General features: G+C 38.0%; 1 protein-coding gene across 1 annotated transcript; it reads left to right on the forward strand.

Moving 5' to 3' along the window:
• The first annotated feature begins 838 nt into the window (after window positions 1–838).
• zer1 (zyg-11 related, cell cycle regulator) lies at window positions 839–27,952 on the forward strand. The gene is made up of 16 exons (XM_072371551.1): window positions 839–983; window positions 2,451–2,667; window positions 2,771–2,921; window positions 5,908–6,362; window positions 6,780–6,953; window positions 7,052–7,166; window positions 8,097–8,243; window positions 8,390–8,563; window positions 9,557–9,772; window positions 11,429–11,470; window positions 11,655–11,774; window positions 12,158–12,273; window positions 13,354–13,542; window positions 16,253–16,350; window positions 16,558–16,660; window positions 23,107–27,952. Exons 2-16 carry the CDS (start codon window positions 2,501–2,503, stop codon window positions 23,192–23,194), a joined length of 2,355 nt encoding a protein of 784 aa, XP_072227652.1. The 5' UTR covers window positions 839–983; window positions 2,451–2,500; the 3' UTR covers window positions 23,195–27,952.
• Window positions 27,953–27,975: the final 23 nt, after the last annotated feature.

A 27,975-nucleotide genomic window follows, 5' to 3' on the forward strand; every position in this document is an offset into this window, starting at 1 on the left:
GCTGCAGTTTTTCTGACAGAAGACTAAGGCCAGACCATGTATGCCAGCATCCAAAAGATAATTTATAATCCATTTATTCCTATGCCGAAAGGGATCAGCTTGCCTAGGAGTCCATATGCCATAAATAATTGGGCCCTAAGACATATATAAAATCTTCTCCAAAGTCTTGTTCCTCTCCATTTCTGTAGGCTCTCTGGTTCAAGATGTGACTGACTCTCCTGAACCATGTCTCGAGTAACACACAGTCCAACCAGTCTGCACCTCTCGTGCACCATTCGGTAATTCGGTAACCATTCGGTTACTTCGCCTGTAAAGTTGTAACCGGACTAGTCTTTTCCTTAAATGACGAGTACTAATCTGAATGCCATCTTGAAAAGAAAAAAGAACTATCCAATTTCTGCCTGTGTTAGACCTTGATTGGAGGACATCATGATCCGTTGATCAATAATGTGATCTACCATTTTCACCTCCATGGGACTAACTTGATGAGGCTACAGCTACAGCCAGTGGCTACGGAAGCCGTTCGCGGCAGCTCTTGAAGTTGAAATCAAGACGAACACATTATAAATGAATTCGTTATCTATTATTATTATTATTATTATTATTATTATTATTATTATTATTATTATTATTATTATTATTATTATTATTATTATTATTATTATTATCACTATTATTATTATTATTATTATTATTATTATTATTGTTATTATTATGCTTTGGTTTTCAAAATAAGAGAAGCGAACAGATCAGATTAGTAACTGTGGGAAGTGGGAGAGAACGAGGGGTGGCAATAGAGGAAGAGGAGGGAGCACAGGAGCTGGAGTAAGTGAGGGGAAAAGGAACAGAAGGAGAAGTAGAAGTAAGAGGAGGAGGAGTCTGTTTGTTGACATCGGACGAAAACGAAAATCAGATGAGCGAAGACTGGCAATAACCCAATTTTGTCGCCGTCATCAAGACAAATAGCTTTGGCGACAGCTAAGGTATTGTACCGGCTAATAAGCCAGGCACACAAAGACAGCTGACCACTGTCTACAGCTTGAATCACACACAGAGGTCCTCGGTAGCGCTAGCCCTTCCAGCTAAGTTGGCTAGTAACATAGCAGAGAAAGTCATCGTTAGCAAATAGCTAATTTAGACACTCAAGTTTAGGCTTTGCTTACGATAACGAGTTTTCTTTGTTCTTATTTTGGTGTGTAATAATTATGCAGGTTACTAGTTTTTGTTTGCCAACTGCTATCTAGCGTCAGCGTAAACTATTATACATTGCAGTTAGCTAGCTAGACTGCTAACCTGGTAATGTTTTGCTCTGTCTTCCTCTGAATTTATTTTCTTCCTCTGATTCGCCAACAAACTAGTTACCAGACGACTGAGCAAGTTTGATCACTAAACTAGCCATGGACTGCGAATTAGACATAATGCTACGACACTTGAATGAGTTATTTACATTTAATCAAGTTTTTGCAAAGTAGCCAACACTGCTTGCTAACAGTAGGGTCCCAAAGGTAGCACAGTTAACAGGTATGCAGAGATGTGTAAAAAGGTGCTCTAAAGTTTAAATGTGCTCGAGTTAATAGGGAAAATACGTGAACATGTTAGTGATCAAATTTGATCAAATGCTCAGTTAGCGTCTTTGATGTATCACTTTATTTGGACTGATGACAACTAATTAGGTTTCTACACACCCTGTGTGTAATTCATAGTGTATTCAGTTAATGTCCTGTGACTCTCAGCCAAAAGCCACTGAGCATTTTACATGTAAAAGAATACCTGAAACTTTTGCAGATTGTTGAAAATAAAGTATTATGTTTTATTAGTTTATTTATCATTATTATTATTGTTGTGTTTATAGTTAGTATTAGTAACAATTAGAGTAAAAATGCTGTGAATTTATATCAACAGGTTTGATTTATTTTAGTCATTTTAATCATCAATTCTATTCAGTAGATCTGAACATTCAACTGAGGACATAAAAAAGGAACTTTTATTCTCTTTCCTATGAGAAGACACCCTTGAGAGAAGTATTGCTCTAACTTATTGCTACTCTGGTTCCTACCAAGAATGCCTCTGGAAAGTAGAAGCTCATAACAGAATTCTAATGCAAAGCCTTATCTCATCATCCTATGTGACACACTGTAGAGTCACAGCCACTCGGGGCAGTCATCTGTCCGTGGATAAGAGGCAAGACTGGTGCACAAAGAGAGGATAAGCTCACTTTCTCTGTCATTGTTACACAGGAGCTATACATATATATATATATATATATATATATATATATATATATATAGGACTGTGTGTGCACCAGTGCTACCAGTTTGCAGTTTGTTTGATTTGAGTTTGTTTCTTTAGTGACACAGAGAAAAATGTTGTAGCATGACATGTTGACATTCCTGAAACAATGTATTGTGCTGCATTTTTCTAACTTTTCACTAAATGATATGTCCCTTAAGGTCCCCGGCACTGCCAGTCTTTAATCTGAGCCAGGGAAGAAGAGGCTATCATGGCATCCAAAGCAGGAGACAACCCTGACAGCCTCATGACTCTGGCAACTGTCTTTTGCCTCAGGAATCTAAGAAAGACTATGTGTTACCAAGGAATCAGAAACAAGCTTTGTCTCCGCTCAGACATCTTTCTTCCGAGTGAAATCTGCGACAAATTGGTCAACACGTATGTAACAGAAAAGATTCAAATGATAGTAAATTGTAAATTTCAGAATTTTCAGTTTCTCAGAAGCCCCCCCCCCCTTTTTTTTTTCTTTTTTTTTAAACAGATATATGGAGTTAGTCCACACAGACAGCAACTTTGAACCAGAGGAGAGCTTCTTCCAACTATTCTCAGACCCTCGAAGCACCAGACTAACCAGAGTGCAGTTACGAGAGGATTTTGTCCGGGACAGAGACCTGGAGGCCATACGAAAACAGGTGGGATGCTGCAATTTTTCAGAATTTGGTTATAGATAGTTAATGAGATATTTAAATTTTTTGCATTCACCTCTGCCTAACAGTTCAACTAGAAAACGTAGACATGAACGTGTCTATTGTAATTGGTTGAACTAACAGTCTTATTGTGAAAATTACTTAACTAGAAGAACTGTTCCTACGAAGCAGCAGTGAGAATGTTGATGAGCTGAATAGGGATAGCTGACAATGTTAAAAAAGCGGAAAAACTTTCAATTGTTGAAAACCAGTTGCTGACGTCTTGTTTGAAGGAATTTGAAGTTGAAATAACAATAGTGGAATGATTTAAACCTATTGGAAAAACAGAAGTTTTTATGAAAGGGCCGAAAAATTTATTTTTTTGTCATGTTTTTGAAACAGTCATATTTAAAATATTGGTTTAATATTTGAAAAAGCTGACCCATCTTATGAGCTGTTTAAACTTTGAATGGTGTCTCTAGCAGAAAGTATGTTGCAGTAGTTAGGTTGATAAACGCTTTTCTAGTCTAACTGACCACTCACAGACATACAGCATACAGCTCATACACGTCTTAAGATTCATAACTACGTGCTTTTTCTAATCATTCATACCCCCAATGATACACTGGGGGGCAACGTGGGGTTCAGTGTCTTCGACATGTATCCTGGGGAAGCCAGAGTCGAACCACCGACCTTCCGATTGGTGGGTGACTGCTCTTCCTCCTGAGCTACAGCCGCCCCATAAGATAAGAGGAGAAAGATTTGAAATTTGCCTTCAATTTTTCTAAAATATGAATTAAATGTTAAATATTTTAAAAAGTGTAAAAGTTAGAAACACCAAAAGTGACAGCCGTAATCTCCTGAACGAGCTGAATGTTTTGAGACCAAAATAGATGTCTTGTGACCCGTTTAAAGTTTGAATGGTGTCTAGCTGAAAATCTGCAGAAACAGTTGGGTTGGAAAGAGGAAGAAGTTTTTGAAGAGGAAAAAAATTGAATCGTTAAAAAAAGTGTAAAAGATATAAACACCAAAAGTTATAGCAGTTATCTTCTGAACAACTTGAGCGTTTTCATACCAAAATTGTTGAAATCGGTTAAAGATCGCAGCAGTAGTTAAGCGCCAAAAAACATACAGAATAATAATAATAAAGGGCACAGTGGGAACAGCATTCTCACAATAATATCTTTTTGGATAATTGATAATGACTCTACCTCAAAAGATTGTGAGGATCTTGTACTCACATCGTCCATACTTGTTGTGAATAGGTTTCAGTGACCTTGAATGTATTTACTCATATTACTTAGGCACTGTGAAAAACCAGTAGTAATGATAGGTTTTGTGTGCTGTTACTTTCATAAAATGTGACTTATTTTATACCACCAGAAAAGTGTTATTTTAAGCTCTAACCTCTTCCTGATAACCAAGAACAAGCTGCTGTCGTTTAGTAATATGATTCACAAGTTGCCTAATGAGAAATCAGCTACTGTCAAATCAAGATACTGTCTCCTTTTTTTATTTAAAACTTATCATAGTGTGTTTTTAAAAATAAAAGATTATTAAATAATGTTACATGATTGATCAAAGGTTTCAATGCACCGTATAATTGGTGCTTGCTGTAAGCCAACCGTGTTTCCAGCAATTGGTGATTGTGAACAGTCTCAAAAGTCTTTATTGAAGCTCCCTTAACTGAAACTGACATAACATGCTACACATCCTCATTTTTACTGTATTAATGATGTCAGAAATAGTTGTATATGATATATGTAACTGCAGAAACTGTAGAAAGAAAGATTTGCTATTTGAGTTGCTAGATGTGATCACATCCTACACACTGGACAATGGTGCAATTTGTTCCTTTTGTATATTGACTTCCTTTGACCATAGCATTTATAGGTAAATATATATTTTTTAGCTTTATCTTAGCATTTTTTTATCACTCTAAGAAATTGTTTCAAGTGGCAAAAGTGTCTACTGAGATTATAAAAAGTCTGGTTTGGTCTGATCCAGAAACGTTCGTCCATCATTGAGTTTATTTAGCATGTTAATGAATGGTGAAACATATTTTGCCTTTAAAGTAGATATAGTGTATATATTGCAAATAAATGGATTCACTGTTCTCTGTGTGCTTTTCTGTAATAGAAATTACATTAAATTAAATCAAAATATAAATACTTTTTTCATCCCAAAGTGAAATTATATAATTTACTAAATAACATTTAATAAATAACTGAGTTTTATTTGGTAAAGCTTGTAGATCTCTGAAGGATGGTCCACCCAGCCTGTAATACACTTATGCTGCTTTAACTTTAGATATGTCTGTCCACCTTTTGCTGTCCTCCATTCATTTACTTTTGAGAATGTGAACATTTTGATGATAGAAGATGGAATTTTTTCAGTTTATCTATCACACACATGCACACATTGTCTTGTTACTTTGACATGTGGAAGCCAGGAATCGAACCGCCAACCTTCCAGCTGGCAGACAATTGCTCTTCCTATGTTTCTACATAACAAAATACCATAATGGAAATTTTCTGAGAATTTGAAATATCAGATTCTTTTTAGGACCATTGTACGGTATGTAGAAGCTACTAAGTTTGCCACTTAACATTCCAACTTAATTCTCATCAAAAGCATTCTTTAACTCAGTACTTTGGTATATAAAGCCATAAAGTAATGTCATGGTAACAATATAATATTCAGTGGTTATGAGATGTTCACTGTCCTTGCATACCAGCTGTGGAAAATAGGTTATATACATCATATACTTATGTCTTACAAATGGAAGAAAACTGGGGTGGCAATAATGTATAGCAAATATTTTCTTAGTTAGATACCAGGTTTTGGTATCTATGCCTTGTTACTATGGGTGATGAATTGTAATAATAGATTTTGTGAGGTCAAGTTAAACTTGGACTCCCAAACTCTATAGTTAATGCCATTAGTTTCTTCACTGACCCTCAGTGATAAATGACTTTTTGTGTTGTTTTAGGACCTGATTGAGCTCCACCTCACCTACTGCAACAGCCTGTCATCTCGCAGCTTGAAAACACTGACCTGCTTCCGTGAGACCTTGCTTTCCCTTTGTCTCTTCGGCTGCAGCCACATTTTCTACAAGAAGGGTGGAGCTCCACTTGCTTGCAATGAAGACACAGATGACGAGGAGGAGGAGAGCCCTGCTTCTAGACAAGCAATAGAGACGGACTTTAGCTTCCAGGGATTCAACCGCCTTAGGTTGCTCAACCTGGGGGGGCTACCTGATGAGGTGGATGCTGAGACCCTGCTCAAGCCCCTGAAATCTATCACCTCTCTAGATTTGTCTAATGTACACTTGCTGGGAACAGCTTTTCTCACTCAATGGAAAGACAGACTAGCATCTCTCGTGCTCTACAATGTGGACCTGACAGAGGAATTGGTCAATACAGTGGTGGAGCTAGTTAATCTCAGGTAAGGAGGGAGAAGACACTTTTGATTATGAGCTGCCATTATGCTTTTGACATACCATGGTATGTTGCTTTTTCTCTGTGGTCCAGATTGGTGATAGTTGATTTAAATGTTGCTGGTGTTAAATTTGTAAAAAGTGCCTTGAGATGACATTTTATGTGATTTGACACTATTTAAATTGAATTTAATTAAATAAAATTCAAAAAGCAAAAATTTCTCAGTTTTGGCATTTGATTATCTGTGCTATTTTCAATTAGATAGTAGTTCAGATTATTTGCAAATCACAAAAAATATAATCGGTATTGAATATATTTTCAATTGACAAAATAGAATCTCATTCATAGCATGATTATGTCTGAATTATTATGTCTAAATATTTATCTAATTTCTCTTTATGTTCATCCTCTACATCTTTTTCAGGCATCTGGACATCTCACGGGAGAGTAGACGGACCACAAAGTTCAAGATGACCAGGAAAATCTTCACCGCCATTGTACAACGTCTCGTCAATCTGGTTTCACTGGACATCTCGGGTCACATTATGCTGGATAACTGCACAGTGCCACACTTTGAAGAAGCTATGGGGCGTCCAAGGTAAATATCCATTTTTATAGTGTGTAATGATTTAATTTTCTTTCCTAAAATTAAGTACCTTTTTAACAAAATCCTTTTGTTTTATCATTCTCTTTCAGTATTGAACCATGCAAGAGTAGCATCTCCCCTTTCCAGGAGCTGAAGAGGCCCCTGCAGTTTCTGGGCTTGTATGACACCACCCTGTGTAATGTGACACACATCCCTGCTTATAAGGTATTGGTTACCTGTTATTACTTTCTTAGTTGATTTGCTTTTACAGCTGACCGCACCACTTGCCTGAACATAGGGGTGGGCGATATGACGATATTAAATTGTGAAGGATTGCAACGTGAAGACGCTCCGTAACGATCTGTCAAACTGCAGAGATCGTGGGATCGTCTGGGACACAATCTATAAACTGCAGTTCTATGCTGATGCACCGACGCACCAGACGTATTTCGTCGTCAACCTGACCGACCAATCACAGCGAATTATGGGCAGTGACGCGCTTTCTTACCCGCCTCCAAACAGAGGAGTTGGTTGCTAAATCAAATGTATTTGCAAAGTTTGCACAGAAACAGTTCGCACATCGGGTGGCAACACGATGAACCTGTTCAATCACTTGAAGAGGAAGCATCCAAACAGTATGCAGAGAGTCAAACAGCGAGGGGCCCGGCGGCACCGGCACCGCAGGGGAGGCAGCGGCTGGCAGCAGCTGGCTAAGACCAAAACAGACAACTTTAACACAGGCGTTTGACAAAGGCACGCCGTATGATAAGTCAAGCAAGTGATAGAAAGAGGTAACAGAAGCAGCCACCTTTTATCTTGCAAAGTATTGGTACCGTTCAAGAAAAGGAGGGGTTTGAATGTCTGCTTCAAGTAGTTGAGCCGCGGTACGAGCTGCCCAACCGAAAATACTTCTGCAACACTGTCTGTTTTTCACTTTTCAATTTAAGATTGTGATAAAATCAAAATCGGGATTTTTATTATATGATATTTTTGCCATATCGCCCTCCCCTACCTGAACACAATTTGTTTTGTTGCCCTTTGAAGGACTGTTTTTTTTTTTAATTGTGAAAAATGACTTTTCATGTAGTTTTTTTTTTTAAATGTAGGTTAAATGTAATGTTGATTGAATTTGAGCTATGTTTGGTGGATTTTCAGGTCACTGGGTCAAAAAATGAAGACCAGGTTCTGAATGCCATTGAGGCTTACACAGAGTTTCGGCCTGAGCTGGCCCACCGAGCCATCAATCAGCTGTTTGACATTGCTAGGATACAACACTGCAGTCAGCTTCTCCGAGCTTTGCAAGTATGAAGTTGGATGAAAGCTGTTATTTAAGAAAAAAAAAAGAAGACACTAATTACTTATTTTTACGTCATTGTGCCTTGACTCTACATTTCACGTCTTCTTCACTTATTTTCCCTTTCTTGTAACCTTTCTGTCTTTTGTTTCAGCTTGTAATAGCAGCTTTGAAGTGCCACAAGTACGACAAGAGCATCCAGGTAACAGGCAGCGCTGCACTTTTCTACCTGACCAACACAGAGTACCGTAGTGACCAAAGTGTGCGGTTGCGACGAGAGGTTATTCAAGTGGTTTTAAATGGAATGGAGCAGTACCAGGAGGTCACTGTAAGTTACCATGTGTTTTTTTGCAACCATATTTGAGAAAGGATGCTCTGCTATATAAAGATATGTCAAATTTACGTCTTTATTTCCAGCGTCAGAGGACTATTTTTCTGTATAAAAAATGATTTAATGGAAAATATTGCATGACAGTAATGTAAGAATTACACATATATTTTTTGTTTTGGAAAATCTAAGAAAAGTTTAACCAGTTCAGGCACCAGCAAATTGCATGACTTACCTTGTGTCTGGTTTTCAGACTGATTTAATCCCAATTCTAAATGTCATGGAGCCCCAGAGTTGAATATTAATACATTATGTAATAAATCTGTTGGTTAAACATTTAAAAGGGAACATTTATCCAAAATGTTCTACACTGCAGTTGCTCATAAAAACTCATTTTTGTGTCAATTAAAAATGAACTTAGATTTAGACTTATTAACTAGTCTAACCCTTACAGGGTTTAATTTCCACCTGCTTCCACCTGCTTCCACCTGCGTATGAATCACAGTGATACATTGCTGGTTATATACCCTTTTTTTTTTTTTTTTTCATTCTCTTATCCATAAAGAATATTTTCTATCGTCATGATCAAAATACTGCTTAAATGCACTGGTTTGATGGAGGTGTCATCTGTCCCACATTTCACCTTTCTGGCTGACACCATCCTGGCATCCTGAATTTTCAGGGTTTTTTTTTTTTCTTTCTCTTTCTCTTTTTCCAATGGGTTAAACTTCAGTTGGATCAGTGTCAACATTATTGACACTTGAACAGCAACTGAACTCCAGAAGCAGGGGTCTCAATCAAAATCAAAAAGTGTTCTGGAGAGTACAGCTTTTTTTTAAATGCTAAAATATAGACCAATGAAGCATAGGGATTAAGTTTTACTGCACAGGTTGATATTGGGTCATCTTACATTTACAGTGATCATCTTTTAAGCTAATTTATCTTTTAAGCTTGTGGTCAATTGGGGATTCTGTGTTCTCTGTCCCACACCAGGTCCAGAGGAACTGCTGCTTAACCCTGTGTAACTTTAGTATTCCAGAGGAGCTGGAGTTCCAATACAGTCGGGTCAACCAGCTGCTGCTGAAAATCCTGGAGCCTGCACGGCAGGATGAGTCAATCCAGAGAATCGCTGTTCACCTGTGCAACGCTTTGGTCTGCCAGGTGGACAATCATCACAAAGAAGCTGTAGGAAAAATGGGATTTGTCAAGGTAACATCAATATGAGTATCACAGAGATTTAGTTTTATTTGATTTGATTTTGTTTTCTTCATTTATTTTCTCAGATTATCTGACAGGATTGTCTTTATATTGAATTGGGTTGGCACCAATGTGAAATTGACAATACATTTTAATGTAAGAAGAACTTATTTCCAAATTATACTGAAACGAAAGTGAGTTGGCAAGGCAGTTATTATAATGACAAGATAAAAACATAATGCAGATGAACACGCTGCTGTTGTAATGATGTCTCCCATTGGTCTTGATACAGAGCCTTGGTTTATAAATCAGCGTAACTTCATCTGTCTCTAATTTATAACATGCACTAAGCAAAGAAATAATTTATGGTATTCTTTTTGTGATTATAAACCTGCACATCTATAACTTTACCGACAGGACCAAGCAATGCAAATGTTTATGTTTATGTGTTTGTTAGACGCTTTTATCCAAAGCGACTTACACTCATATCCCAGGTAGGCAGGTAGTGTAAGGGGGTCTTGCCTAAGGACCCCTACTGGAGGTAGAACCTTTCATGTGTTGGGGTCAGGATTCAAACCCCGATCACCAACATGTCAGTTGGCAGTCTTACCACTACACTACCCAGCTGCCGCACAACAAGAGAGCTAATAAGTTATTACCTACCAATAGCAGTAACAGAGCTAACTCTGCATCCTTGTTGCATTCTGTTTTTTGTATTGATATTTTTTCATTGTTCTAAACTTTTTCTAAGCTCTCAGCTGCGTGCTAAGTAAAAGCCAATTTGTCTTCTACGCTTGCCTTGTGTAGAAGGGCAAAACAGGGCATAAGGAAAAACATCAGATTGGATGTTACTGCTAGAGATAGCTTAGAGAAACAACAATGACCGACAAATGCAACATCTCCTTATTGTTGCTATCGGTAAGAAATGAATGATTTGCTTTTCCAGGCTCTGTTGATGAAGTTGCAGATGTGCAGGGTGAATAATCATGACAAGAATGCCATCATGAATATTTCTTCCTCAGCTCTGTCTAGGATGTAAATCAGAGGAGATTGAAGTTGTGGGGAATAAAACTAAATAAATATGGTTCTATATTTACTTTAGTGCTCAGTATCAGGATTAGTGAAAAGCACAATATTACAACAGGAGCGTGTTCATCATCATCATCATCATCATCTCTGTCTCGTAGGTAAAGCCTCTGTTAGCCACTGTAATTCTGTTTCTAATAATGGTCTCTGCTATCTTACAATACATAACACTGTATTGTATACATTGCGCATTACCTTCCACATCTATTTATTTCACAGATATGCTACGTCCAGATCCTTAAAAGATATAAATCAATTAGAAAAAGCTAATTAGAACATCTTCCCTCATTTATTTGTATATTTTTGCTTTGTCTTGTAGTGAGCATGTTTGTGTAACAGGGGTATATCGTAGTATATAAAAATATGCTGTCTTATTCTTGTTAGGTCCTGTAACATTTCCCGTCTTTGTCTCTTGTTTGGTGGCTTCTGGAGGGGTAAATGTTAGCAAAAATGGAAACAATATTCTGCACAGCCCTTATAGCACATGCCAGTGACTTGTTTTGTTGTTAATTTATTTTTGATTATTGAGTGAACAAATCATTGATCTCAATTCATTTAGTCCCTTTTACCCCTATTTTTTAGACAATGCTGAACTTAATTCAGAAGAAGCTACAGGACAGAATGGTGAGTCTGAATCTTGTGTTCCAAAATTGTTGAGTATTATGACATATTCCCAAGAATGGCAACCCTGAATGATAAGATCATCATTGTTTCACTGCAAAATAACACATGTAATTGTTTTCTTATTTTTGTAAATCAATTGTAATGCATTTTGTTGCTATAACCCCGTGTTTCTGTTTCAATTTAGTGTGACCAAGTTATGGAGTTTTCCTGGAGTGCTCTTTGGAACATCACTGATGAGACACCTGACAACTGTCAGATGTTCCTCAACTGTCGGGGCATGAGTCTCTTTCTGGAATGTCTACAGGTGAGTCCACAATGCCACACAGCATCTTGTCTGAACCCATTAGAATTCACTTTATTGCCTCTAGGATTTGTTTTATGGTATAGTAAGTTCCTAAGTAGATTTGGACCTAGAATTCAGAGCTTTTCTAACTTTCTAAATGTCATAACACACAGTGGGTAGAAAATCAGATGCAGGGTGTGTGCGTGTATGTAAATTGTAAAGTGATTTGTCATCACATCAGTGCAGTGTTACATTTTTGCATCTATTAGAGCCTCATAAGCACATTTGAAAAAATGTTGTTGTGTGTACCAGATTGAATATTCTGTCATTGGACTTTTTTGTCCACAATTTCTTCATACTTTTGCTTTCATTAGATTATTAAGTTCTTTCTATTCTTACTCTAGGAATTTCCAGATAAGCAGGAGCTTCACCGCAACATGTTGGGTCTTTTGGGAAATGTAGCTGAGGTCAAAGCTTTGAGGCCCCAGCTGCTCACCCCACAGTTCATAACTGTATTCAGGTAAGAGTACATGATACCAGTGAAGACCAGAAAGATTCTTGAATAATCCTAGGTGAACTCCTCAAAGGAACTGCCATTAATGTAGGGAATAATAGCAAACAGATTTTACATGGTTGCAAACCACCCTATTGTGTGTGTATTATGAGCCATATAAATGATAGTCCCTTAGACTTACACAGAAATCATTTGAAACATCATCAGATTTCACACTAATTCTAAAAGTAGATTAAAAGAATCATATTCAATAAATAAGTCAAAATAAAACAAGTGTCATACTTAAACAAATATGTGAGTTTGATACATCTAGTATTAGACCAATACATCTATGAGCAGCATAAAGATCCCAGCTTTGCTTTCACACAAGGGTGTAAAAACTTTGGGGGAATTTTTTTCCTACATACTGAACAGTCTCAACTCTGGGATTGCCCTAAATTCTGGACGATAAGGCGCTACTTTTTTCCCAGGCTTTGAGCACCACGACTTATAATATGGCGCGGCTAATGTATGCTTCTTTTTTTTTTTTTTTTTTCATGCCGCCAATAACATTTTGCCTTGTAAAATTAAACCAATAAAATGAACGAATAGTTCACAGTGGTCCAATTAAATTGTACGATAAATCAAACACACTTGCACTACTAAATTATTGTTATAGCATATACACCACGTATTTGTGCGTTACCAATTGGCATTTAAGCTAAAACCATTGGTGTTACAGGCACTGTTTGGGGAAAAAGCATTTAAGTCATATTTGTGCGTTACCAATAGGTATTTAAGCTAAAACCATTGATGTTACTGGCACTGTTCGGTAAAAAAAGCATTTGCAGCATGAATTTGTTTATGTTACCATACGCATTAAATTAAAAGTTTAAAAATCCTCACATATAACATCTTTCTGTGTAAGTATCTATTAAAATGTGGACACCCGCGGCTTATAATCCGGTGCGGCTTATACAAGCACAAAATGGATTTTCTTTTTAAAATGAGAGGCTTATTCAGGTGCGCGCTATAGTCCGGAATTTACGGTAAGTAGGAAATCTCATCAGTTACTTGATTTATTTTTTCTCTTCCTGTCTGATACAGTAACCTGCTGGACAGTAAGGCAGATGGAATTGAAGTGTCATATAACGCATGTGGCGTGCTTTCACACATCATGTTTGACGGGTCAGAAGTTTGGTTAATGGAAGAGCCACGGAGAGACACGGTGATGAACAGAATGTGGGTTGCCATACAGAGCTGGGACGTGACTTCACGCCGCAACATCAACTACAGGTATATTAAAAAATGTTTCGTTATTGCCACAAGAGCATTTGGAATTATGTGGCATATTTTAAGAAATACAAAGGTATTTTGTCATGTGTACGTTCAGTTCAGAGTTTATGAGTGTGATATTAGCTAATGCTGATGAATATTAATAGCTTATCGAATGTCATGACTGTGAATGGATTGAAAATCTACAATATTATACCAACATGTTGTTGGCTCATAGACATATGTTGAAATCACAGTGATATATCAAATACAAACAATTAAGAAAAAATAGTTTCACGAACTTATTTAGAAAAAGATCATGATGTGGCCTGCCTGTTATCGCCACAACATGGGGGCCCAAACAGAGAGCAGTTTTTTCATTTTGCAAATGAGCTACACATCTCAAAGCTTTCCATTTAAACTGTCAATGTGCCAGCGAAGTGCAGCTGAGATTGGCGTTAGATGATCATAATTTACAAATCATAATTTTTTATTTTTTTATTTTTTAACCTTGGAGACAAATGAAAGAACCTTGGTATATTTTTTTTCTAGTCAAATCAAAGTCAAATTTATTTGTACAGCACATTTCATATACTAAACAATTCAAAGTGCTTTACATTAGATAAAAGCATTGCAGCGGGGAGTGGAAGAAGCATTAGAAATACATAAAAGAATATAAAAAGAAAGAAATAAAATAAGTGAAATTAAATAAAAATTATTTAAAAAGTTTAGATAAATTAAAAGATACCGTGCAGATTTCATGAATAGACATATGAGAAAAGAAATGTTTTTAATCTGGATTTAAAAATGTCTACATTTGGTGACGGTTTAATCTCCTCTGGCAGTTTGTTCCACTTGTTTGCAGCATAACAGCTAAATGCTGCTTCTCCATGTTTAGTCTGGACTCTGGACTGGACCAGCTGACCTGAGTCCTTGGATCTAAGAGCTCTGCTGGGTTTAAATTCTCTGAACATATCACAGATTTCCCGTTCTGGGATTTGTAGATGTTTAATGCTCTTTTTGTGAAGTCCAGTTAAAATACCATTACAGTAATCGAGTCTACTGGAGAATTTATGAATGCATGGATGAGTTTCTCCTGGTCTTTTTGGGAGAGAAAACCTTTAATTCTGTTGATGTTTCTGAGTTGGTAAAAAGCTGCCTTGGTGACAGCTTTGATGTGGCTGCTGAAATCAGATCTGAGTCTGTCAACACTCCAAGGTTACCAACTTGGTCAGTGATTGTGAGGGCCTGAGTCTCAAGATATTTACCAATGCTGACACTCTTCTCTTTGCTACCAAACAGAATGATCTCAGTTTTGTCTTAATTTAATTGTAGAAAATTCTCTCTCATCCAGGAGTTTATTTCCTCCAGACACTGACTGTCTGCTGGGCTGCAGTCATCTGGTGACAGAGACTCATAAAGTTGTGTATTGTCTGCATAACTGTGATAATTGATGTTAAAGTTCTGCAATATCTGACCCAAAGGGAGCACAAGTTAAACAGAAGAGGTCCAAGAATTGATCCCTGGGGGACTCCACAAGTCATGGCCACTTGCTCAGATTCATAGCTGCCAATTGTAACAAAATAACTCTGGCCTTCTAAATGGGACCTGAACCAGTTAAGGACCGCTCCAGAAAGTCCAACCCAGTTTTCCAGCCTGTGCAACAGCATTCTGTGATCTACAGTATCAAACGCAGCACTGAGATCCAACAGAACCAGGACTGAAACATTACCAGAATTAATATTCAACCTAATGTTGTTTAACACTTTGACCAGAGCTGTTTCAGTGCTGTGATGATGGTGGAAGCCTGATTGAAAGTTATCGAGACTTCCACTTTCATTCAGAGAGTCATTGAGCTGGTTAAATACAACTTTCTCAATAATCTTGGATATAAAAGAGAGGTTAGAGACAGGTCTGTAGTTGTTCATCACAGAGGCGTCTAGAGTTCTCTTCTTTAGGAGCGGCTTAATGGCAGCTGTCTTTAGGGACTTGGGAAAATGCCTGATGCCAGTGAGCTGTTTACTATTTGTAGGAGATCACTTTCTACTGAGGTAAAAACAGTTTTAAAAAAGTCAGATGGTATTATGTCCAGAGTGCAAGTTGTTGATTTGAATGCTGAACTGTTTCCTCCAGGATTTTTAAATCAGCAATATTAAATTGTGACATAACGTCAGAGTTAGTTCTAGGTTTTAGACACAGATTCGTTTTCTTGTTGGTCTGTGTGGCGTGAATGTTTGATCTAATTGTTTTGATTTTTTGGCTAAAAAAGTTTGTTGCATTTCTCAGTGGAGAGGAGGTCTGGCTTTGACTGTTTAGGAGGATTTGTGAGTTTTATACAGCTCATAGTGAATCTGAAGCTTTGTTTTCCTCCACTTACGTTCAGCTTTCTAAAAGAAAAAAAACATTAAGTAATTGGATACTTTGCTCTGAGACTATAACAGTGAAACATAAAAGATACTAATTGAGGATTTGTATTATGTTCTCCAGCTATTATTTCTTCATTAGCTGTTTCATGTTCAAACATATTGTAACTTGTCATACTTAAGAAATAAAAGCACTGCCCAGTTTGAAACTGTTGAGCAATGAAGTTACAGAGAGTAAATGTGGAAATGTTATATGAAGATGAATTGACAGCTCCCCACAGACATGGTGTTCAGTTGTAGTGTACCACAGTTTTTGTTAGCATTTCCTGTTTTAAGTCAAATTTGAAATAGAGTTTTTTTTCTAACAGGTCATTTGAGCCCATCCTGCGACTACTGCCCCAGAGCATCTCCCCTGTCAGTCAGCACTGGGCCACATGGGCTCTTTACAACTTGGTGTCAGTTTATCGTGAGTATCTACAGATTTTCAAGCCAGGCACCACACTTATCTTTAATTCCCTCTAAGACGTTATAAAGAGTCAGTACTATTTCCGTTACTTGTCAGTTAATTAGAGGTACCCTATTTCAAACATGTTCCAGCTAATAAAGTAAAATAATGTAATGGTGCATAGCCTTGAACAGAATAAATTATAATAATTTTTTCTTTAATCTGCAGCAAGCAAGTATTGTCCATTGCTAATCAAGGAAGGTGGAATAAGTCTTTTGGAGAAGGTTCTGGAGCTGGAGAGTTCACATCCAGAGACAAAGGACATGGCAAGGTAAGACTGACACCTGAATGTCGAATTTTTTTGTCCTTTTTTAGTGTTATGGAAAATGAACTGTATAATAACAACGACAGCAGGAATTATAATTTCAATACTGATTATAATTATTGTAAACTAAAAACACAACATTGAAAATCTTTTTCATTAGAATCGATAGACAACAGCAGCTCTTGGCAGCTTGAAATCACACAGGATGACACTCGATGATGAGGCAGCTACAGAGTTTCACATTTTCCATTCCATTGCATCCTGTTTCTGGATGTCATGTATTTTGAATAATGATCATGTTGAGAGTTTGGAGAAAATACCCTTTTCCATTTGCTGACTTTTCTAATGCTTTACTATTTACTGTCATTCTAGTATTATTTTCTCCTCTTTGTAATTTCACTGTTGGTGCTCATTGTTGCCTCATTCTAAATGTTTCACACTTACAAAGCACATTTTTAATCCTGTCTAGGTCCTAACCCCTAAGTGGTCTACGTGGGGTTCTCATTCACCTACTCACACGCACACACACATACAGCACTTCTTAACATATGAATTAGATTAATGATAAGGTTTGCTGTGCCCCTGCAAGATTTTAGAATCGAGACGCACATTTTCATAATTGCCAACACATATCAGCAAGTATTGTACATAATAGTGCCTGCAATGTTTTCAGTAAGCACATTTACGTTACACGAGCACGATGCTGGTCAAACAAAACTACAACAAGAACTACTTATTGTGTTGGCCCGACCAAAACCGGATTTTTAGAATTCATGTAAACATTTTAGTCTGACCAAAATTGAAGCTCTCAAAGCCAAACTAACACACTAATGTGGTTGGGGACTGAATCACTCCAGCATGCACACACTCAACTGGACTGATGGACTGGACCTATGACAAGCTGACCAAATTCATTAATCAATCAGTCACTCATTGACAGTATTCTTATAATTATATTTTATAAACTCAAGTTTTATGTAAGTTACCTTGCTTATCCTTTGTTGTGCAGCAGTGCTTGTTTTCTATATATGTATATATACATTGCTCAAAAAGATAAAGGGAACACCTAAACAGCACAGTGTAACTCCAAGTCAGTCACACTTCTGTGAAATCAACCTGTCCAGTTAGGAAGCAGCACTGACTGTGAATCAGTTTCACCTGCTGTTGTGCAAAGAGAGCAGACAACGGGTGGAAATGAGAAGCTATTAGCAAGACAACCCTATAAAGGAGTGGTTCTGCAGGTGGTGACCACAAACCATTTCTGTTCTCATCCTTTCTGGCTGATGTTTTGGTCTCTTTTGCATTTTGTCAGAGCTCTCACCCCTAGAGGTAGCATGAGGCGGTGTCTACAACCCACAGAAGTTGCTCAGGTAGTGCAGCTCATACAGGATGGCATATCAATGTGAGATGTGGCAAGAAGGTTTGCTGTGTCTCTCAGCACAGTTTCCAGAGCATGGAGGAGATACCAGGAGACGTGGAGGGGGCCGTAGGAGGGCAGCAACCCAGCAGCAGGACCGCTACCTCCTCCTTTGTGCAAGGATGAACAGGAGGAGCACTGCCAGAGCCCTGCAAAATGACCTCCAGCAGACCACAAATATGCATGTTTCTGCTCAAACTGTCAGAAACAGACTCCATGAGGGGGGTGTGAGGGCCTGACATCCACAAGTGGAGCTTGTGCTTATAGTCCAACACGTGCAGGGCCATTGGCATTTGCCAGAGAACACCAAGGTTGGCAGATTCACCACTTCACAGATGAGAGCAGGTTCACACTGAGCACATGGGACAGAGACGCTGTGGAGAACGTTCTGCTGCCTGCAGCATCCTCCAGCACGACCAGTTTGGCGGTGGGTCAGTAATGGCGTGAGGAGGCATTTCTTTGGAGGGCCACACAGCCCTCCATGTGCTAGCTGGAGGTAATATGACTGCCATTAGGGACTGAATGAGATCCTCAGAGCCATTGTGAGACCATATGCTGGTGCAGTGGGCCCTGGGTTCCTTCTGATGCATGACAATGCTAGGCCTCATGTGGCTGAATGTGTCAGCAGTTCCTACATGATGAAGGCATTGCTGCTATGGACTGGCCTGTCCAGTCCCCAGACCTGAATCCAATGGAGCACATCTCAGACATCATGCTGCACCACAGACAGGAGTTGACTGATGCTTTAATCCAGGTCTGGGAGGAGATCCCTCAGGAGAACATCCACCGCCTCATCAGGAGCATGTCCAGGCGTTGTAGGGAGGTCAAACAGGGACGTGGAGGCCACACACACACACACTACTACATGAGTTGGATCAGCCTGTAATGTGATTTTCACTTTTATTTTGAGTAGGATTCCAAATCCAGACCTCCATGGGATAATAATTTAGATTTACATTAATCATTTTATGGTATTTTGTTCTCAATGCATTCCACTATGTAATGAATAACGATTTTCAGCTGGAATATTGGAGAAAGCCATTTGATGAAACAGTTGGATATCAGGGGGACAGAGAACTCTCCAATGCTGATTCGGCCCAAGATTTTTTGTCACTTTTTCTCAATGATGATTTCTGTAATTTATTGACTGTAGAAACAAATCGTTATGTCCATCAGTTTTTAGCCTCCCATGAAATCAAGCCACATTCAAGATTTCAGCAGTAGCCTGATGTAACTGTCAGTGAAATCAAAGCCATTTGAGTATGGGTTTGGTAGAAAAGGCAGAGTTAGAAGATTATTGGGCAGATTATTGTCCAACAGCAACACCTGGATTTGGCAAGGTGATGACCAGAAATAGATTTGAAATTATACTGTCTTTCCTTCATTTTGCCAATAATGACAATTATATCGAGAGAGGACAGGCTATTCAAGTTTCGCCCAATAATTGATTTGGTCATCCCACAGTTTTCGGCAGTGTATGTTCCATCTAAGCAGCTGTCACTGGATGAAATGACCATTGCATTCAAGGGAAAGTCAACACTCAAACAGGACAATCCAAACAAACCAGATAGATATGGCTATAAGGTATTTGTTTTGAGTGAAGCTAAATCAGGCTATGAGCTGCAGTGGTCCATGTACACTGGACAATATAGTGTGAACGCAGAGTTTGGTGCTACACACCTTATTGTCTGCAGATCAAAGAATGAAGACCAACCTCTGTCCCCACAGATCAAGAAAGTGATATAACAGAATGTTCAATGCTATTCTTAGCATAAGTATGGTGAATGCTCACATAATTTACTGCAGCTGTACTCCGGCTCCTCACAAGTCTCTGAAGGTCTTTGTGCAAGACGTGGTAAAACTGGTTTACTGGAAGGCTACTCCAGGAAAGGGAGCCATAAAGGGAGGAAGAAGTCATCGGGAGAAATGCCACAGAGACTCACAGAACGTCACTTTCTGTATAAGGCTGATGACCGCCCAGATTGTGTCGTATGTTCTGATGGAACCCGCCCTAAGGGCGCCGTCAGACAAAATTCAGTTGTAGGCAGTGTGGGGTGGGTCTTTGTGTGGTACCATGCAATGAAAGGTATCACACCATAAAAAACTACAAACACTGCCACCTGTGGATGGATAGGCATAGGCCTATGTTGACCTCTGGTTCCTCTTTGCTATTTCCCTGAACATTTTGCATTGTATAGCACATTGAATATAGAATATTGAGTATAGCACAGACATTCATTGGGGCATATTTGGGGAAAAAGGCTGCATTTCATCATTGAAACATGAAAACTTCATAAAAATTCTATGATCCAAGATGACTGCCACCCCATGACGTCATAATATGCAAATTAGGTGTGTAAATTTGCTTCCTACATATACTTTGGGTCATCCTTAACATCTCCCTAATTTACAGAAAGTCTCTATCTCTTATCAGTTTTAAGATACAGCCTTTTGAAATGTATTTGTCAAAATCAAGGATTTTAGAAAAAAACCTTTGGTGCCTAAAGGGTTAACCAATTTCTCCATCTCTCTTTGCCGTCTAGACTTAACTAAATGTACTCTTTCAACCCTCTTTCTATCTTGCACCCCAAATCTTTCTACACTATAGGAGTAAATTATATGTCCCATCTTCTCTAGCCTATCACTTGCATTCGGATATCACTATCACTTTGGATAAAAGCGTCTGCTAAATGTATAAACATTTCCTCCTAACCTACCTAATATTATCGACAAATCTTTGACTGTCTCCCATTCTTTATTGCCATTTGTTCTAGACCACTTAACTCTAGCTTTCTGCTCCATATTTCTCTCCCTAACTGGCCTATTCACCTCAGTATCAGCTGCATCTCTTCTTAGGACCTCCTCCTCCACCTCCGTAGCTTTGTTATTGATATCCTTCAGCCTGTGGTGCCGCTGGACTTCATCCGACTTACACGATTGACTTCTTAAAAAGTACTGATTGATGCGCCCACATATATGGCCAATAAACACACACACACATATATATATATATATATATATATATATATATATATATATATATATATATATATACACACACAGTTAGGTCCGTATATATTTGGACACTGACACAACGGACCCTGACACATGGACATTTGTTTCTTTTACCTGTTTACTGAAACCTATTCGTGGATAAAATTAGTAGACTCTCAGCTTTCATTTGAGGGTATCCAGATTCAAATTTGATAAAGGGTTTAGGAGTTTCAGCTCCTTAACATGTGCCACCCTCTTTTTAAAGGGACCAAAAGTAATTGGACAATTGACTCAAAAGCTATTTCATGGGCAAGTGGGCAATTCCTTCATTATGTCATTGTTAAATAAGCAGATAAAAGGCCTGGAGTTGATTTGAGTTCTTGCATTTGGAAGATTTTGCTGTGAACAAACAACATGTGGTCAAAGGAGCTCTCCATGCAGGTGGAACAAGCCATCCTTAAGCTGCGAAAACAGAAAAAACCCATCTGAGAAATTAATGCAATATTAGGAGTGGCCAAATCTAAAGTTTGGTATATCTTGAGAAAGAAAGAAAGTACTGGTGAACTCAGCAAGGCAAAAAGACCTGGATATCCACGGAAGACAACAGTGGTGGATGATTGCAGAATCATTTGCATGGTGAAGACAAAGCCCTTCAAAACAAATGAACAACACTCTCCAGGAGGTAGGCATATTCAAGTCTACCATAAAGAGAAGACGGCATGAAAGTAAATAGGGTTCACTGCAAGGTGTAGCCACTCATAAGCCTCAAGAATTGAAAGGTTAGATTGGACTTGGCTATATATAAAAAAAAAAAACATCTAAAAAAAGCCAGTGCAGTTCTGGAAAAACATTCTTTGGACAGATGGAACCAAGATCAACCTCTACCAGAATAATGGCAAGAAAAAAGTATGGAGAAGACTTGGAACACGATCCAAAGCACACCACATCATCTGTAAAACACAGCAGAGGCAGTGTGACGGCTGCCAGTGGCACTGAGACACAGGACAGAAGCAGATGAATGAATTCATTGATGTACTGTCTGCTCAGATCCAGCTAAATGCGGTCAGACTGGTTGGGCGGCGTTTCATAATATGGATGTACAATGACCCAAAACATACAGCCAAAGCAACCCATTTATTAAATCAAAGAAGTTACCTGATCTTAACCCAATTAAGCATGCGTTTCACTTGTTGAAGACTAAACTTCAGACAGAAAGGCCCACAAACAAACAGCAACTGAAAGCCGCTGCAGTAAAGGCCAACGTAGAGTTGGCAGAGCCTTAAAATGGAGGAAATCCAGCATCTGGTGATGTCCATGAGTGTCATTGCCAGCAAAGGGTTTTTAACCAAGTATTAGAAATGAACCTTTTCTTTTCTTTTTCCTTCTTCTTGCTGCTATTGTGATGAGAAGCTTTAGCTCGTCCGTGGGAAGGATAAATGGGCATGTTTATTGTAGCTGCAACTTTTTTTATGAAATTCCCTCTGAGCTCTGATTCAATCTGTCTGTATATGAACTCTTAATCTCCCAACATACACTACATAACTGGATCAATGGGAACAAACTTTGAGTTGGGCATTTGAAAATGAAGCATATATCTGCTTTCTGATATTCACTTTTAGCCACATGCAAGAAAGAGAGCCTTCACACACAATGCTTGTCATGTGAGGATGTGAGAAAGATTTGATTATAGATATGTTTGGATGTTGTTGACTCCTTCACAAAGTCCCTCTCCGCTTGCTTAGTTGTTCTCTCCATTTACTTTTAAGAGTTATGCAAAAGGCAAGTTAGCATTATGGAAAACACCCACTGGCTCTTCTAAAGAATATCTGAGTGTCTCGATGCTCTGGTCTGTGATCATTTATCCTGGTCTTACACTGGGTTTTGGTACCTATCCTTAGTCAATGTGGTTGACATTTGTGCCTAAACATTCTTATGTGAACTGCATCATTTGCCAGTCCTGTAATTTCAGTATCGAAAATGGAATTTGCTGTTTCAAAAGTTTTGGGACAAATGCCAAACTGTAAATGTTGTCATTTTTCAGGAAAGTAATGGAGCAGTGTGAAAACTTCAAAGAGGACCCCATGGAAACGAATAACGGACAAGAGGTAAACTATGGACAAAGAGGTTGACGTCACTGGAGCCAGTAAACTTCAAGCAAAGCAACTTGAGGCCCCATTCTACTGTCATCATCATAAGGGTCAACTGTGTGCATTATTCTTACTCTTCTCCTTATTTTGTAGAGCAGTAAAGTGTCTCTGACCCTCTTCACAGCAGTTTGGACTAAACCTTAATATGTGACATATAGGAGTTTAATGAGGTGCATGGTGTTGAAGTTTATGGGGTTGGGTGGACTGTTATTTCTCATTGTGTGTTCTTGAGTGTGTGTGTGTGGGTCTGTCAAAGATTTAACAACAGAGCAAAAGAGTTGAAGTGATGCTTGGTTCTTAGATGGGGTACAAAAGCTCTTCCCAGCTCGCTACCGTTAGCTGTGTTAGAAGCTAATCACATAGAGCCCAGAACACTGACTCTGCATGGTCACACTCACTGATGCTTGTGGAGCCTGGGATTTGAACATGTGTACAGTGAATATGAGTCACTGTGTGCAGGCTGCAGAGTAGCATCGCACAGATTTTGACTGGAGGGATGTCCTCTCAGCTCTTGTGGGACAATGATGGAGCTGTTTGTTATATATGTAAATACTCTGTCCATGTCTCATAATTTTACTGTGTGAATGTTTTACAAAATAACTGTAAACACTCATGACTTTACGTTGTATTTAATTTTTTTGATTGATGTACTGTCAGTGCTAGAAAACTATACACACAATACCCAATCATTAAGATGTAGTCCAGCAGTTCTGGACACTGTTCTTTAAAAGTTTATTTAGACGTTCAACCTTGCCTCTGTTTTTAATGATGTAGCACCAGCTAATTCTACCCATGGCGGTGAACTTGAACTTTGAGAGAGATCTAACCCCACTCCCCACCCCACCACCGCCACCAAAAAGAACATTAAAAAATAGATAAAAAAGATTTGTCAGCATTACATGTTTGTCAAGTAAAGTGAGGTCAGTGAAGACCAGGGGCCAGTTGCAAAGAGGATGCATACACACAAACTGGTATTTTAAAAGAAAGAATGCGTGGTGAGAATATATGCTTCTTACGCATTCTCTAGTCCATGTATATGTATGTTTTTGGAGCAATTAAAGCCTCATTTGATGTTTAAAAGTTAAGAAAGGTGAAACAATTTGCCATAAAACTCGACACAATTTTCAGTATGATAGTGATATTTTTTTGTCTGACCTCTTGTTCTTATTGTTAGTCTTTCTAAAATACTTGTTTAATTATGGGTGCTATAAATATCTGCAGCCACTTGTCAGAGTTGTGTTTAATGGATGTGGAAGACCTTGTTAATAAGACTTTAAAAAGAGAACAAATATTTCTAGATCTTTCAGATTTTTTTGACAGAATATTGTCTCATACCCTGCTTTAGGCTTCCAAGAGCTGTTTAAGAACACATTCAACATATGTGCCCCGTGTACATCTGTGTCTCCCTCCTGATCATCTTAAAGCTGTACAGGTCATAAGTTCTTCTGTTGCCGATAAAACGGGGGATGCTGTTCTTTTGTGCATTTTGGCCCTTTTCTTTTTTACCACTACAGGGTTCTTTGTTCTGAACTTAAAGAGATGATTGCTTCTGTCACTTTTTTTAATGCAGCAGTTTTTGTTCTGTTTATGATTCTTGAGCTTAGACAACCAAATAAAACACAAGTCATTTTCTCTATTTCCACTAATGAGTGTTAGTTTTACATTTAGTAAACCTGCTTCTTCCTTGCTGCTGCTTTCATTGTCAAAAAATGGAAGTGGGTTCATGCATGTAGGTTTCACAGTTATTGAGATTTATATAAGTGGATCTTTGTACAACTGTGCGTATGGGTATTTCTCGTTTTGTGTTGACAGTTTTTGTCATGAAACAACGTTTTATGTATCTGGCCCCTCGTCTTTCCAGTTTGCTTTGGACCCACTTCACTGACTGCAGAATTTATTTCAACAACCAATACTCTAGGGATAGATTGCCAGCTGTACATTTGACCTTAAAATCTAAGACCTGTGTTGGCCCTCAAAAACTTGTGGCTAAATGTGAACAAAACTAGGTAAAATGTCCATTGAAGTATGAAACTAGTGAAGTGGATTAAATTCTCCCATCAGATTAAGGGAGAATTTCAATGCCTGCCAAATAAAATTTTCAGAGCTGAGCAGCTGGCAAAAGAGTTTTGGGAATTTGGGAATTTTGGGAAAGTGAGTCAGTAAGTATAGCATTGATACTAAATAGTGGTCAGCAGTGGTATTACTGGTAATATCAATAGTTATTAAGAGTCATGCTTTTGCTTTCCCTTTCAGGGGCTTTAATGAGGGAGAAAGCAGGATCTCAATTAATTTAGCCCTTTAATATAATTTCTGGTGGTCAGGAATGATGTCAGATAGAAACAAAGACAAGGTTGAAAAAAAGTTATTCTTCGTTGTCCTTTGACTACACCCCATTGGCCCACCATGTTTACTGGTCGGGCAACTTGCTGCTAAAGCTACTGCCTCACTGAAATCAACCATTTTCTTTTGAAAAGTGATGGGAGGTCATTCAAATGGTGCATAAGCACGAACAGTTAACATTAAAACTGGGATGAAGTGTTGACACGGTCAATTGTGGGTTTGGAAAATAAGATTCAGTCAAAAGAAGGGAAGGTGAAGTGGTTGACCCATTCATTGATTTTACTAAAAGCACAAAATAATCTATTTGATCCCAAACTCTATGTGCTTGATATATACTTGAGCCATCACAGCTCTCACCCTGACCTAAACCAGCAACCAAAGTTTAACTTTGTTAACTACATGCTGTGGTATACTGATAGCTAACATGTGGATAAGTCATAAAATGACTGATAAGTTGTCTTCACTGGCATTTTTCATCACGCAGCTTTAAAAATAATTCCATCAAGAATATACCAGATAACTGCCCCACTTTAAAAAGTATATGCTGGGTTATTAAGACAGTGTCTTAAATTTGAGAGCAGAGCAATACAAATATTTTCAGTAGCTCAGTGAATACTGCAGGAAACACACCAATATTTTTAAGTTTATTTTATTGTTATTGGAAACTTAGCAGCTTTTTTCACTATGGTAAAGTTCAGATGTGCATTTGACACATTTGATAAAATTTCCATTGGTCAAAATTGGTAGTACCATGTAATTAAGGCCAGCAAATTCTGTGATGTTACTGTATGCAGTGATTGGAGTTGCCTTAATGTGTAACTGGCATCAGGGATCTCAGTCTGGATCACCTCAGCGTATGACCTAATCACCAGAATGTACCTTTAACAGCTCTTTCCCCATCTCTTTAAAATGTGTCAGACACAGAGAACGGTGATGAACCATAGATTCTTGACACAATTGACAGGAACAATGATTATCATCGTTTGTCTGTATTATTAATCACTATTGTGCATCTGGTGACGGGCAATACATCTATGATTCTTTTATTTAGTTCATTTATTGTCTAGTTTTGAGCCCAAGATAATGTTTTAAGTAGTTTTTTTTTTGGCCTTTTCTAACTAACAGAGTATGTATTTTATACACAATCTGATAAAGCAGAGAAAAGTGTCCTAAAAGTGATCATAACTGTTAAGGATTTAATTTTCTGTCTTTAATTCAGTGAGATGTCCCCACCTTGGTTTAATGCTTAGAACATAACTTTGTTGGCAATGTTAATCAATCTTACTTTACCTTTATTAGGTTGAATTAACAGTAGCAAAGACAAAAGCCTGTCTTCTCCATTTGTAATGAACACAATACTGATTATAACAGGATTTAGGTGGTAAATTGACACAGAAAGTCGCATTCAGTTTCATCTGTTGTGCTTCAGATGCAGGATTTCCTCATAAACCATGCCAGTGAAGGAACTAACATTCCTTGTACAATTCCTGTTTTTTTCTCTCCTGTAAAGTGTGTTTTTTTTGGATGAATCAGGTCAGATGGATTGCTTGATGGTTTCTAATTTGACACACTGCTATGCGAAGCTTAAGCTGGTTCCTATGATCAGCCGTTGAACAGTGTACATTATATGTGAATTAGTTTATAAGTGATGCCTAACTGATATTTTTAAGCTACTTCATATCTGCTGAGTTAGGATTACTCTCTGACTGGATTTCCTAGTTCTCATGTACAGTTTTTCATTGTGTGATTTATGCAAATCTGATTGGTACAGGCCTGGTTTTTTTGCTTTTCACTGTCATGATGAAAATGTTTCCACAAGACATTGCTGTGACATCACAAACTTTATCTAATTCTCATTTGATTTATCTGCTTGGAATTCAAATATGTAGATATGTAATTTTCAAGAGATTTTAGCAGGAATCCACACATGATACAATATCTCAAGGATTGCAGTGTTTGGGTAATATCCTTTCCAGAAAGATAGATGATTACCATTCACATTTTCAATCACTTTTTCTGTCAACTTTGAAGTCATTTAACGTTTTGGTTTTGCTTGAAAAGCAGAAAATATGTCTAGACATGAAAGAACATTACTCTTGCCAGTTGACAGTTGTTGATTATTTATGATTATGTATGTACTGAAAATAAAGAAGTGGGAAAAACTGCTTAAAGAAATCTGGTGTATCACAAAAGGTTTCAGATTTTATCTGCTAATTTCATTTTTCGACAGTGTGTCATTGTTTATTTTTTTTAGTTATTCCAAAAAAGTTTGAATCTAAAATGGAGTAAAAAGCATTGGATCCAAAAAGTTTGGAATTCCACTTTTTCTTGATCTCAGTATTTCCTTAAGATTCATGTCAAAAATTATGAATAAGCAATAAACATGGAGTGGTAAAATGAGCTGGTATCCTACATTTTTCATC

The sequence above is a fragment of the Leuresthes tenuis genome, unplaced genomic scaffold (genome assembly GCF_036924035.1).
Source record: "Leuresthes tenuis unplaced genomic scaffold, fLeuTen1.0.hap1 SCAF_19, whole genome shotgun sequence".
NCBI lineage: Eukaryota > Metazoa > Chordata > Actinopteri > Atheriniformes > Atherinopsidae > Leuresthes > Leuresthes tenuis.

Excerpts from the sequence above, each read along its gene's own strand:
- zer1 (XM_072371551.1), top strand. The coding sequence starts at position 2,501 with ATGGCATCCAAAGCAGGAGACAACCCTGACAGCCTCATGACTCTGGCA. Across the intron at positions 9,773-11,428 it reads GAAAAATGGGATTTGTCAAG|ACAATGCTGAACTTAATTCA; the intron begins GTAACATCAATA and ends CCTATTTTTTAG. Across the intron at positions 16,661-23,106 it reads GAGACAAAGGACATGGCAAG|GAAAGTAATGGAGCAGTGTG; the intron begins GTAAGACTGACA and ends GTCATTTTTCAG.